The following is a 12,703-nucleotide window of genomic DNA, read 5'->3' on the forward strand; positions in this document are numbered from 1 at the left end:
AAGAGAGAAGTGGGAGGACGGACACTAATGACTGATACTGGATTTACATTAAAATTGCCGTCACTGAAGAAGATTTAAAATTCTTTCTTTTGGTATTGCCAACTTAGACTCCAACAGAAGCGGCTCTTCCTCCAGAAACAGTCTCAGCTGCAGGCATATTTTAATCAGATGCAGATAGCAGAGAGCTCGTACCCGCAGCCCCTTCCCCACCAGGAGACACCGCCGCCATCCCAGCAGCCGCCGCCCTTCAGCCTGACCCAGCCCCTGAGCCCCGTCCTGGAGCCTGCCTCGGAGCAAATGCAGTACAGCCCTTTCCTCAGCCAGTACCGGGAGATGGGGCTGCAGCCGCTGTCCGCCTCGCCAGGTCCCCGGGCTGCTCCCCCGCCACCGCCACCGCCGCACTCAGGGGCCGCCCGGGCACCCTTACCGTTCTCCTATCAGACTTGCGAGCTGCCAGGCGCGGCCTCCCCCGAGCCAGACCGCCCCGCTCCCTGTCAGTACTCCCTGGACGGAGCCCAGCAGAGCGGCATGGCGGCGCCGGGCTGTCCCAGGAGCTCAGGACTGCAGGAGGCCCCCTCCAGCTACGACCCTCTAGCGCTCTCGGAGTTCCCTGGACTCTTTGATTGTGAAATGCTGGAAGCCGTGGACCCACAGCACAGTGGCTACGTCCTGGTAAATTAACCTCAGCAAAGGAAGTGAGGCGGGTCAGGTGAAGAGCGTGTGTATTTCTATTTTTATTCCAGCCTTTTCAATTTAAAACTTATTTTCCCCCCCCTCCCCCTGATGGGGAAAAAGTCAAGTCACCCAACTGGAATCAGAGGGCCTGGCCGGGTGGATGTTGCTTCCTCCTGGCTCCGTCCCACCACGGTTTTCTGTGGCAAGTGCTGGAACATAGTTGTAGGCTGCAGCTCGTGCCCTTAGGTCAAGTGGAGCAAACTCTCATCAGAGGCATCAACAAAAGTTTTATAAGAAGAAGACATCCAGACCTAGGTTTTACACAGAACTACATCAGTTCATTATCGAGGGAAACCTTGGCGAAAGCAGGAAAAAATGTGTGCCATTACATATAGGCAAAAAAAAAAGGCAATACATTTTTCACTGAAACCAAGCAACAGCATGTTCCTTAAAGGCAAATCAAGAATACATAATGAAATTTGATGCACAGGAAATAAAAGAAAGTTGTACTTTGTCAGTGAATCATAAGTTCTAAGCTGCTGATGTAATTTGTCCCCAAGCGGTAAGAGTGTGAGCTTTGTTTCAGGGTCCACTGAGTAACAGTGGGAACGGACCCCTGAGACTGGCAGTCACCTCCATCTGAGAGTAGGTGACACACCTCTTCAGAAGGTGCCCTGGGTCACAGAGTGTCACAGTGTCCTCGGAGCTCCAAAGGTGTCACCTGTGGAACCAAGAGATGCACCGCAGTGGAGACCAGGGGCAGGAAACTCAAGAAACCGTCAAGAGCAGCTGCCCTGGGCCGGGGAAGACGGGCTCTTCCTGCAGTCTTCTGTGGAGACTTCTGGTTTGGGGCAGTTGATCTTTAGAGGACCTAGCGTCTCTTTTAAAATGTAATAACTACTTTGACTTTACACTAGATGTTGCTAGTCGTTTATTGAGCTTTGTATATTTGGACAGTTTCATATAGGGCTTAGAAATTTTAAGGACGAGAAAAATGAACTTTTATCTCCCATGTGAAGTGGTAGTGCTGTGCCTTTTTCCCCCCAGATCATGCTTTAATGATTTCTTTTCTGTAGAAACCAACAGTTTTCCATTTATGTCGATGCTAAATCCAAAGTCACTTCAGAGTTTGTTTTCCACCATGTGGGAATCACATCCTTAATTTCCTTAGAGTTTTGACTTGCAATGAAATGTTCAAGTATTACAGCAATATTCAAAAGACCACAGATGTGTTAACCATTTAAGCAGATCGTCTGCCAAACACAGTGTATATTATTAACCCTTACGATCCAATCATCAGAATAAGTAAAAAAGATGCTACGGCTAGTTGACTGTATACTTAGAAGTAAGGAGTAACCTGTCATTTGGACAGGAACATCCAAGTATTACAAATTCAGTGTTATTTACAAAGTCTATCGTTTCTGTCCTTTAGAATGGCTTGTCCTATCAGCAGATGAATGCGTTAAGCACAAAGCATCTTCCTTAAAGCACAAAGAAGAGAGATACTACACTGATGCTGCATCTAGAAAACACCTTTAAGTTGCCTTTCCTCTCTGTAGTACGTGTCCAGGCAGGTGGGGAGAAACATGAAAGGTCTAGGAGTTCTGTCCTGGCTCCTCTTGGTGCCAGGACGCTCCACAGAGGCCCTCTGCTTGGGGTTGGACTCTGGGTGTGAGCAAGGAAGGGTGGTGTGGAGGACTCATTTTTGTGATTTGACAACACGCAGTGAAAACCCAGGAAGAAAGAATTAGGTTCCTTCTGCGGATTGTTTATTCCTCCTCATGCTTAAGTTTGATGATTTCATGAAATAGACAACATCATTTCATTTAAGAGATCCTTTCATTAAGATCTCTAATCTGTTTTAAGTCTTTGCAAAATAAGGCAGTTATAAAACAGGGCTTGATTTGTTTAGACTGAAGGATGTATTCCCAAAATGTTCTACAGAAGCGCTATAATATTTATGAAATTAAAATGCCTTCCAGATTGAAAACGGGGGCCGCTCATTTCAGAGTCCCCGGAATGGCAGAGTCACAGATCGGCATAGATGCCTGTCCCCCACAGGGCCATGAGCCACTGAGCCCAGGAAAGCCGGGAGCTACGGCAGGACGACTGGGCTGACAGATGAGGCGGGAGAGGCCCCGGGAGGGTCGAGGCCCCAGAGGTAGACACTGGGGAGCACCCAGCCGTGGCCGGGTCTGTGCAGACCGACGACAGCGGGGTGAATAGCATGACCCATCCTGCTGGACTATGTTGTTAGCTCCTGTTTGCTTTTCTCATTTATTTCAAGCAGAAATCAATAAATTCCATAACAGTCTGTATTTGCTGAAACGTAAGCTGGCGAGAGGAGACTGGTGCCGTCCGTCAGTCAGGTGTTTTCCCAGCCCCGTCTGACCATCGCCATTGCTCTGTCCCCCGACTAGTGAGCGACCTATGTGAGCCTCCAAGCAGTTTTCTCTTCACAGATACTAAAGTAACACTACGAAGGCTTAGTACTAGAGGTACTTTGAAATAATGACTTTCTTTCCAGTCTGTTTCACGTTAGCAGTGTGTACACTACTGTATAATAACCATTAGCTTTATTATCTTGTAAACCAGGCTCCTCTGAAGAGACTTTGGTGAGATGAACGTGAGGTAAAAATTTCATTCAGCAAAAAGTGCAATATGTGTGGTACTCTATTTTTTGTTTATGCTTTTTTTTGTTTGTTTGTTTTTAATCCAGGGGTATTAGTCTCTGCTTTGGGGAAAATGCACTAGCTCTGCAATTTCCAGCTGGGCGAGTGTGTCTCTAGTATGTCCATGCAGCCGATATGCTGGTCCCTGTAATGCAAACAGCACGTTAGCGCAGCAGAGGGTGGATGTTCCACTTGAAACTGGTGAACTGCGCAGACTGTCCCCCGCCCAGGCCTGCCCCGCCCTCCTGCTGCCCCGCCCAGACCTGCCCCGCCCTCCTGCTGCCCCGCCCGGGCCTGCCCCGCCCTCCTGCTGCCCCGCCCGGGCCTGCCCCGCCCTCCTGCGGGCCTGCCCCGCCCTCCTGCTGCCCTGCCCAGGCCTGCCCCGCCCAGCCCTGCCCCGCTCTCCTGCTGCCCGGGGAACACAGAGGAGGACCCTCCAACCTCCACGTAAGGGGAAACACCTGGGACCCACCAAGGAGGACTAGGAGGTGGAACTAAAGGACTCCTGCCTTTCTGCATCAAACTTTGCCTCCAAGGAAAGAGAAAGTCAGAGTCCCTTTCTTCCTCAGAGTGTTGAAGCTGTGTCCTGAGTCAGTCCGGCGTGACAGGCAGGAGCCCGTGATCGGGACTAAAGGCAGCCCTCACCCCAGAGTAATGGGGGGCCTGTGCCCTTATGGGGAGGGAGGGGACCGCCTCGTGTGAGTGTCGCCCCCAGCCGACGAAAGGCCTCTGCAGAAGGGACTCGTGGTGGCGCTGGCCTCTTCCTCTCTGCCTGAAAGGGGGGTTCTCAGAGAAATGAGTTCTGCCTAATTGTTAGAGTCAGGAAGAAGGGTGTGTTCACAGCCCAAGAGTGACTGGCTGGCCAACGAGAAACTAAAGAAAGGTGAAAAGCTGCAGCCCCCACTCTGGCTGCTCGGGGGTCCAGGTGCACGGTGGTCAGAGCAGCCCCTGCTCAGGTGCGGGCGGTGCACACACGTGGACCTGAGGAAATGAATGGTTTCCTTTGCCGGGTCCTCCCAGCTGCAGTCAGGCCCCAAGTAAATACTGGCTTCTGCGTTGGGGTCAGAATTTCTAGCCCTGGATTACATTTAAAAGCCTGTATCAGCAGTTAACACTTAAGCTCCCTGTTGGCTTAAGGAAAATCTCACTCTAGATAAGTTTTCACATTCGTCCTCCTTTGAGACAATTCGTAGGGTCACTGGATGACACTGGTCCCAGTGAACGGTTGCAGAACCCCTGTGCCGGGTCTCACCTTGGCTGCATGTGTACCCCTAAGCTGGACTGCCTCAACTGCCTTCTCGGAAGCCACCGAGCCGCTCAGTCTCCTTGTGCCTAGACATCAAAGGTAAAAACTGGAGAACAGGTAGTAAGTTGGAGTCATTGTATAGGCAGGGATCTTTGATCGTTTTGTTGCTTCTGGAAATTTTTCCAGAACTTATCTTCACAGTGATGTGTGGAAGACAAGCGCAGTATCATCTGCCTCTCTTTCTAAACTGGACAAAACAAATGATAACAAATGTACGTATCCCTTCTGACAGGTTCGCTGGTTTGGTCCTCCCTGGCGTGTGGTCCCAGGGAAGAGACTAATTATAGAGCTCTTTGTGTCTGTCAGCCTGCAGCCCCTGGAAGGCACGAGATGACCTCAGGCTGGCCTTCCACAGCCCCTCTTGCACCCCGAGTCCCTGGTCTCACAGTGCCCCTCACATCTTTGTTTCACCATTTTTCCCCGTGAAGGTAGCCTGGCTGATTCCAGAAGACTCACAGCCGCCCTAGTTATACCACCATCTTGTCCACATCTGGGCAGATTTCAACACATTTGGCAGAATGGGGCACCTACTGTTGTAGAGATTGAGACATAGGCAGCAGCGCAGCCCACAGCCAGTGATGATAGGTTTGATGGTTCCTGCCCAAGCACTCAGCTTGTCTGTCCAAAAGGAGCAGTAGCTTCTGTCTGTACATTAATTTACCAAGCACTTTCACGAGTAATCTTTTCTAACGCTCACAACAATACTATGAAGTTAGTTAGTTGAGCGGATAGTCCTCATGTTTTACGGCTGAGGAAACCAGAGCTCTGGGAAGGCTATGTGACTTGTCCAAGCCACAGAGCCCGTGAGTGGCGGAGGCGGGACGGGCTTCTGGGTGTTCTGGCTTCTCACTCCACGCTCTTCCCTCCTGGGTAGCAGCTGACTCTTCTCATGAGCAAACAAACAGCTGTATAAACAAAGCCCCCACCTCGGTTAAGCACTGGGTGAATGTGACATTGTCCCCGAAACCTTACTCCCACTTGACAGCCGCCTGGCTCTGGGGGAAGGGTTGCCCTCCAGGTTAACAGCTGTAGTCGTCCAGGTGGCCCTGCATGAACAAGGCCAAGGGAGACACAGACCCCGCAGATCACCATCTTTCCAGTGTCCAATTAACTACAGAAGTTCAGGTTCACATCACAGATGTCTCATTTCTCCACCTCACACGATACAGTAACTCCCTGCAAAAGTATATGACGGGACACACCCTTTCTTGATTGCCAAGGGGCCAAATTGCACTGCTTCGGCCCACCATCGCAGACCAACAGACTCAACCCCAAGAAAGGGTGCTGCTCAGAGAAGAATCAGGAACTCAGCCCAGTCCTGAGGAGGGGGATAAAGTATCTTTACAGTTAAGGCCCATCAAGTAGAAGTGCTGATCAAGCACTTTTAGGGTTAAAAAAATAACATACTTTGAATACTTTTGTCTTCAGAGGCAAAGTGGGTGGGTTAGGGAGGAGCTTTAAAAATAGAAGTACAAAATAACATCCTGGAAAAATATGACCCCAGATTGGAATAATGTTATATTAGCAAATACAGATAACAGGGACTTGCCACTGGCTGTGTGATGCCTATCTGTTCAAGATTTGCTCAGTCAAGGAAATACACGTGGTGATACTGTCCCACTACTGATGGCGAAAGAAATCTGCCTCCACCAAAATCTCTGAAGGAAAAAGAACCAGAGAGAAAAGGAGGTTTGCTTCTCTCTGGGGATTGCAATTTAGGAAGTAAAATTGATACAGAGATATTTGCACTTTGTAGAAAGGGCAAGATTATTTGCTTATTTCTGAAGGGAGGAGGGTGGTCTTTGCTGGATGTTTGGTTTGTGAAAGAGTTACTTTTGATTAAATTAATCTAATTGTAGTTTTTTTTGTGTGTGTGTGTGTTTTTTTTTTTAATTACTAAGAAAATGGTGAGTTCAATAGCTTTGGTATTTTGAGTGCAAATCATAATAGCTCCAATGTGAAAAAAATCAAAATGTAACCTGTCACTCAATGTTAGAAAATTGCTTAAAATGCAGTTTAATAAATGATCTTTGTATCAAACGTAATTTAAATGGGGTACTTTTCTGCAAGGAAAATGTACTGTTTTTACGTTTCCAACCCTCTTGAATTAATCAAAATAAAAACAACTTGTTTTCTAAGAGCCTGGGTGATATGACTGTCAGGTGGATGAGATAGGGCCTTTCCCCCATCAGGCCTCGGGTGGAATTTTGAAAAGTATGGAAGGTGGCTGTGTTCCCCGAGCTCTGGTGCTCATTTCAGGCTGCAGAAAAGGACAGTGGATAATATGTTCTCATTGACGTCAGCAGGGTAAATAATACCTTGCTCTGAAATCGCCGGAGTACCCGGTAGCTGCTGAGAACGCTGACGGAAGCGCTGCTAACCGCACTCTGCACACGGACAAGGCCCGGGCTGCCTGGGGCTCCTGGACTTTCAGAGCCGGAGACGGGCAAGGGCCTCTGAAGCAGCAGGAGGGGAGGCGGGCGCCTCGGTCTCACCTATGACAAGCTGCAGGGCAAAGGAAGGGAATGGGGGCCCAGCCAGACACTGGCACTTACGATGGCACATCTTCCGTGCGAAAGGTTTCAACGCTGCGCGCGCGCGCACACACACGCGCACACGTGCACGCACTGTGGTCCCCCTCCGAGAGGCAGGAACCAGCTCAGTGCCCTCGGGTGCTGGAGAATCCGTTTGCGGAGGCATTTGGGGCACTCTCATACATTCGAGACTTGTTTTAGTGCCAGACCCTGAGTGAAAGGGCACTATGAAGTCCTACTTTCTGGGGACTTCCCTGGCGGTCCAGTGCTTAAGACTCCACGCCTCCACTGCAGGGGGCACAGTTTCCATCCTTGGTCGGGGAACTAAGAACCCGCAGGCCGAGTGGTGCGGCCAAAAAAAAAAAAAAAAAAAAAAAAAAAAAAAATCCTACTTTCTGGCAGCAAGTTTAGGCTTTGGTTTCACTCAGACCATTCCAGTTGAGCCCGTGCTGTAGAACTGAGACAGCGTCCAAACTGAGGGATCATCCACGGGCCCTGGTGGGAGTGGAAGGCCTGGGGGAGACGGCCAAGGGCGGGAAGAGCGCGGAGCCCTCCCCACCGACTTGCCCTGCTGCCTCGCACCGCTTGCCTCAGGCGCTCAGTCCTGTCCCGAACGGCTGTCGTCTCTGTTTGCAACCGAGAATTCAGTAACACTGCGTTTCAATTGCTTTTTCCTTTTTTTAAAGGAAAACACTATTATTTCAGTAACGAAGTTTTACAAACTTTCCCCTGTCCCACCAAGTTTCTCCATCATTTGGATTTTTGTGTTGCCAAAAGCAACCCCCCATGTCCAGGGGACAGGCAAAAATAACAGGCCTGCCTGCGGAGACTGGCCAGAACTTTAGCCGCCAGTCAAGCCCTTGACCTTCACGTTGTGCAGAACATCTTTCGGTCTGTGGCCTTCGTGAGCCAAAGGCTCAAGGGCGACCTGCGCTCCAGATCCAGGGCCTCTGCCCAGCTGGGCTGGGGTCTAGAGCTTGTCAGCTGTGCCCACACCTCCAAGGGGATGCCGTGTCTGCAGTCACCAGAGCCCACCTCCATCGCCACCAGTCAGGGCCCCACCCAAGGTTCTGTTGTTGGACGTCTGCTCCTTTCCACCCCACTAGTTCTTAAGTTGAGGTTTCACAGATCCCTTCCACGTGCTGATGAAAGCTTTGGATCCTCTTCCTAGGAAACATACGTACACAGACATACAACTTTAGACAGATCATTTCAGGGGAGGAGTTGGTTCCTGGACCCCCTAAGGCCCATTCACGGGGTTAGAGGGATTTCTAACCCCTGGCTCAGAGCACAAGCAACTCGGTCTGCAACCCCTCGCGCTTCAGAGTTACCGTTCTGGTAGGGCCTCCCTGCTGAGCGCTCCCATCCCTCCCTGGGTGGATCCGGGTAGGGAGAGAGGCCCCTGCTCTGCCTGCAGCCCCAGGGCACCATGGGAGGAAGTTCTGGGCTTTGTGCACTAAATCCTGGGTGCCACATAGCTACAAAATAAATGTCACCTGCACAGGGTACAGCCGCTCTGCCCTTCTCATTTTGGCCCCAGTGATGTCACTTCAAATAAATGATAAGGCAGTACACCTGAAACTAACACAACATTGTAAATCAACTATACGCCAATAAAAATTCTTTAAATTTTAAAAAACAAAAGAAATGACAAGGTGGAGGAGCTCTGGAGGGATGGAATATTGCCCATGGCTCATACTTTACAGTGTCCCCTTGGGAGACAGACGTGGGTCTTGACTGAAGTGAAGGGGTTGGACACTCACCTACCTCAGACACTAGCCATCACTGGCAAATCACTGAGGCCAAACCCAGAAGCCAGGTCAGGCGGAGTGCGGAGCTTGCTCTGTGCCTCCAGCCATTCGACTAAGGAGCCTTCCTGCTATAGATGTCCCAGTCCGCTGGTGCAGCTGAATTCCTCCGGACCCATAGCTGCAAATACCCCTAGGGAGCATTGATAGCTGCCTTTGTATAAATTTCTAAGGGACTTTCCCAAGCGCATTGACTCAGAGCTGGTGTGAAGCCCAGGTGAAGCAGCTGCAGGGCTGAGCCACCAGGTGAGGAACCCGGATGTGGGGGGAGAGGACACTGCCCGTGGGAGGTGGACTTCCCCTGCAGCTGAGCCCCCAAGAGCTGGCTGGGCAGAGAGCTCAGAAAATCTGGGCCCAGAAGACAGAGGTATCGGGGATCTGGCCTCTCGGAGGGAGAAGCCGTCGCTCTCCCTGTCAGGCAGGCTTTGAGAGCTTCTGACTCCATCTCTCTCTTCACTCCCTGAATGGGGCCTGAGATACCAAAAGGGGGCCTGACTGGGGACCCTGACCCTCAGGAGTGAGTGCGTCACCACCACGCCAGGGCCACCCACAGAGCTGGGGGGTGGAACACAAATGAACTGCGGGAAAGGCCAAGGCCTTTCCTAGGAGCGCGCCACGCTGCGGGACCCCGAGTTCCCAGCGAGTTCCCGGCCGAAACGACTCCAGCCTGGGGCCCACTAGAACTGCCCTCTGGTCACTAGAGAAGCTCAGATGTTTAGCAGGGTCCCTGTGCCAGCCGAGAGAGGGCCAAAGGGCAGGTAGGCAGTTGGAGCAGGCCCCGGGGACGAAAGGGCTGGGCAAGGAGGGCCTGGCCAGGAGCAGGTTTGGGAGAACAGAGCTTAGCTTCCCCGGCCCACCCCCTGGAGCAGCCACTCTGGCCAGAAAGGCCCTCCAGGTAGGGTGGAGCCTACCCATTCTCTGCCAGGGACAGCCCGGGAGGCAGCAGGGAACCTCTGGCTGAGTCCTCGGCCCCTGGCACCACTCCCAGCCCTGCCGCTAACCTGGGCAAATCATTGCAAAGGCCCGTTATCCCAGCGGTAACTGGGGAACGTAGACTAGCTGAGTTAACCACAGCTTTACTGCAAGGTTCGGACGCAGCCTGGCCCAGCACGGCCTCCAACAAGAAAGCACTCAGAAGACCCCCAGCTCCCTTTAATGGCCTGTCACAGTATCGCACCTCTCCCTGTCTCCTCATTTAACTCTTGAGCATCCCAACGCTGGACACAGAAAATGGTTGCTTGGTGCCTACCACATCCCGTCACAGACTTAAGGGTGGCTGCCCTATTCTGAGCACCTGCTCCAGGTTAAGAACCAAGAACTTTGCCCAGGATCTCTTCGTTTTCAGTGATGAGTTCTGGGCAGCACCAGCCGTGGGTACCACAGATGAAGGAACATCCATGAGAATCCATGTCCCATCTAGGAGGCCTTTTTCATCCATCGCCCAAATTCCAAGGCCAAGCTCCTGGAGAGAGAAGGGCTGGAGGGCCTGGGTGTCTTTCTCTGCAGAGACAGCTGCTTGGCCCCCAGCGCCCAGAGAGGAGACGGCGCCAGGAGAAGGCAGGGCGTGCGGACACTGTTCCACTGGCCCCGGGAGCGCTCCGCGCCGACCTCCCCGGCACTGATCCTTGTGATCAGTCCTCAGCTGGATTGGACGCAGGCCTCCTGTAGTCTTTCTGCGCTTAAGAGGACTAATCCTGCAACCCTGAGGCTGGCCCTTCCTTAAGGAGCTCTTAGCCTTTAGGCACCCACAGCCAAGCTCCTTAGAACTGCCCTGGAGACCCTCAGGCAGCCCTATGCTCCCCTGACCTGCCCTCAGGAGAGAAAGGACAGGACAGCAGCCCCTCCGCCCCCAGGAAGCTGGCTCCGAAGGGAGCCGAGACTCCTGAGCTGCTGGACAGTCCCCCACCTCGGGCTGGCAGGTCTGCTGGTTCACCAGTAGGTGCTGGTTTAGAGCACAGAGGAGAGCCAGGTGCCAGAAGTCAGAGGCCAGGGATCCTAGGGGCCCAAATGACTGAGTTTGGGGAAAATAAGGAAAACTGGAAAAACCAGAAGTAGAACCAAGGGTAGAAGGAGCGCAGAAGGTGCAATCTCAGTGGAGACTGGGGGGCACAGGGGCCGGGCTCCGGCCAGTGTCTGTGCGGGACAGGCCGTCAGGACAGAGAGAAGAGGAAGAGGAGGGCAGATGTGGCACGTCGGTGCCTGCAAGCATTATTTATGATGCGTCCCTCGATTTGAGCCTCCGAACCCGGGCTCGGCCTGCAGCCTGACTGTCCCTCACAGCTGCTCCTTCCTGCAATAACAAGACTGACATCACTGTTGTCAGGGAAATGGTGTTTTGATTAAAATCATGTGACAGCTACTTCGTGATTCAATAAACAAATCCTCTGTTAACCCTCGCCTGACAGAGGCCCGTCAGCAGCCCCATTGTCAGAGAGCAGCCCTCGGACCGTCCAGAAGGGCAGTCCTGCCCGGCTAGGAGGGAAGACCACCATCCGCCGCCAGGAAGGAGCTGCCGAGCTGACCCGGGGTGGGCAGGGAGCGCGAGGCAGCCGCGCTGCTCCCCTGCACGAGGCGGGGCCGCAGGCGACATCCAGAGCACAGACTGCTCCGCAGACACCAAGGGCCAGTCTGGGAGGACCCGAGTAGACACCCTTCGCCAAAGGAACTGGCTCTCACCCCGTGGGGTCATTCCCTCTTGGACCAAGGGGCAGGCCAGAGCCCTGGGAGGTCGAACGGCTCCCGCGGGGCCCAGAGGCCAGTGGACATTGGAGGCAGTTCCCAGGGCTCTCGGGACCCTCTGACCCCGTCGGGGCAGATGGGCGAATTTGCTATGGGCCACGGACAGTGAGTGAGTGAGGGGTTAAGAACAATTTCTGGTTTGCAGTTGGATGACTTCCTGGATCACTCACTTGGCTGCTGGCCCCTGACACGCAGGGCTCTGCCTGGCAACAGCCAACTCCCTTTCCATCTCACCCTGGAGTCCTTTTCCTTAAGTGAAACAAACGCGGGGAAGGCTCCCTGAGTCACGGGGCAGGGGATTTTTCTGGGTTAAGTGATCTGCAGCCTCAGAGGCTTAGCAGTGCCTTGCCTCCGTTGCTAGAAAAGACGCCCAAGTAGACACGACAGGGTTGGGGGGAAGTTTCTCGACCAGCTGAGAAACAGAGCTGCCAGCACCTACCACACTGCTGCGAGGATTCAGTGAGATTTTTGCCAGGTGCCTGACAAGATGCCTGCACAGTTACCGAGGCTCGAGGTTCGAGGCTCGAGGCTCGAGGAACAGCAGCTAATACTGTTTCCCCAGCTTGTGGCCATCAGGGGCCGCCTACAGACCTGGCAAGTCTGCCACAGAGGGGTCGCCTCAACTATTCCACTTGCAGATCAAAGGCAAACCGTGCATTTAATGGCATGGCCAGTTGACCCTGAGTGTGTAGGAAAACATAGCTCCTTTCTTCCCAAGGAAGTCTGTGGCTTAGGTCTAAAAATTTGTGACTATTATGCCCACTCTTTCGGCCACGGTATCTTCTGTGAGGCCACGTTCAGTGAAACAAGTAAGGACGAAAGGGCCCAGGGCTGCCGAGGCTGCGAGCAGCACAGCCACGCCGGCACTTCCTCCCGCGGGGCCGCCCCCGCAGGAACAGCCGGGAGCTGCCGGCCCGGGGAGAACCGTGCACGGCGCGGCCGGAAGGGGAGCGCGTTCTAAGATGAAAG

The 12,703-nt window shown here is 52.9% G+C and overlaps 2 protein-coding genes across 4 annotated transcripts in view; one reads left to right on the plus strand and one right to left on the minus strand.

Moving 5' to 3' along the window:
* Positions 1-6,645, plus strand: part of SIK2 (salt inducible kinase 2) — a 137,357-nt gene extending 130,712 nt beyond the window's left edge. For 2 of the 3 annotated variants that reach the window (XM_068556583.1, XM_068556584.1), the window contains exon 15: positions 108-6,645. In XM_068556583.1, coding sequence (XP_068412684.1) covers positions 108-681 — 574 coding nt within the window. In that variant the 3' untranslated portion in view covers positions 682-6,645. The other variant, XM_068556585.1, reaches the window with a different exon arrangement.
* The window catches only part of PPP2R1B (protein phosphatase 2 scaffold subunit Abeta), a 35,726-nt gene continuing 26,407 nt past the window's right edge, over positions 3,385-12,703 (minus strand). Inside the window, exon 16 of the mRNA XM_068556591.1 lies at positions 3,385-3,492. Coding sequence (XP_068412692.1) covers positions 3,400-3,492 — 93 coding nt within the window. The 3' untranslated portion in view covers positions 3,385-3,399. The remainder of the gene's footprint in view (positions 3,493-12,703) is intronic.

Source organism: Eschrichtius robustus, chromosome 11, assembly GCF_028021215.1.
Source record: "Eschrichtius robustus isolate mEscRob2 chromosome 11, mEscRob2.pri, whole genome shotgun sequence".
Classification (NCBI taxonomy): domain Eukaryota; kingdom Metazoa; phylum Chordata; class Mammalia; order Artiodactyla; family Eschrichtiidae; genus Eschrichtius; species Eschrichtius robustus.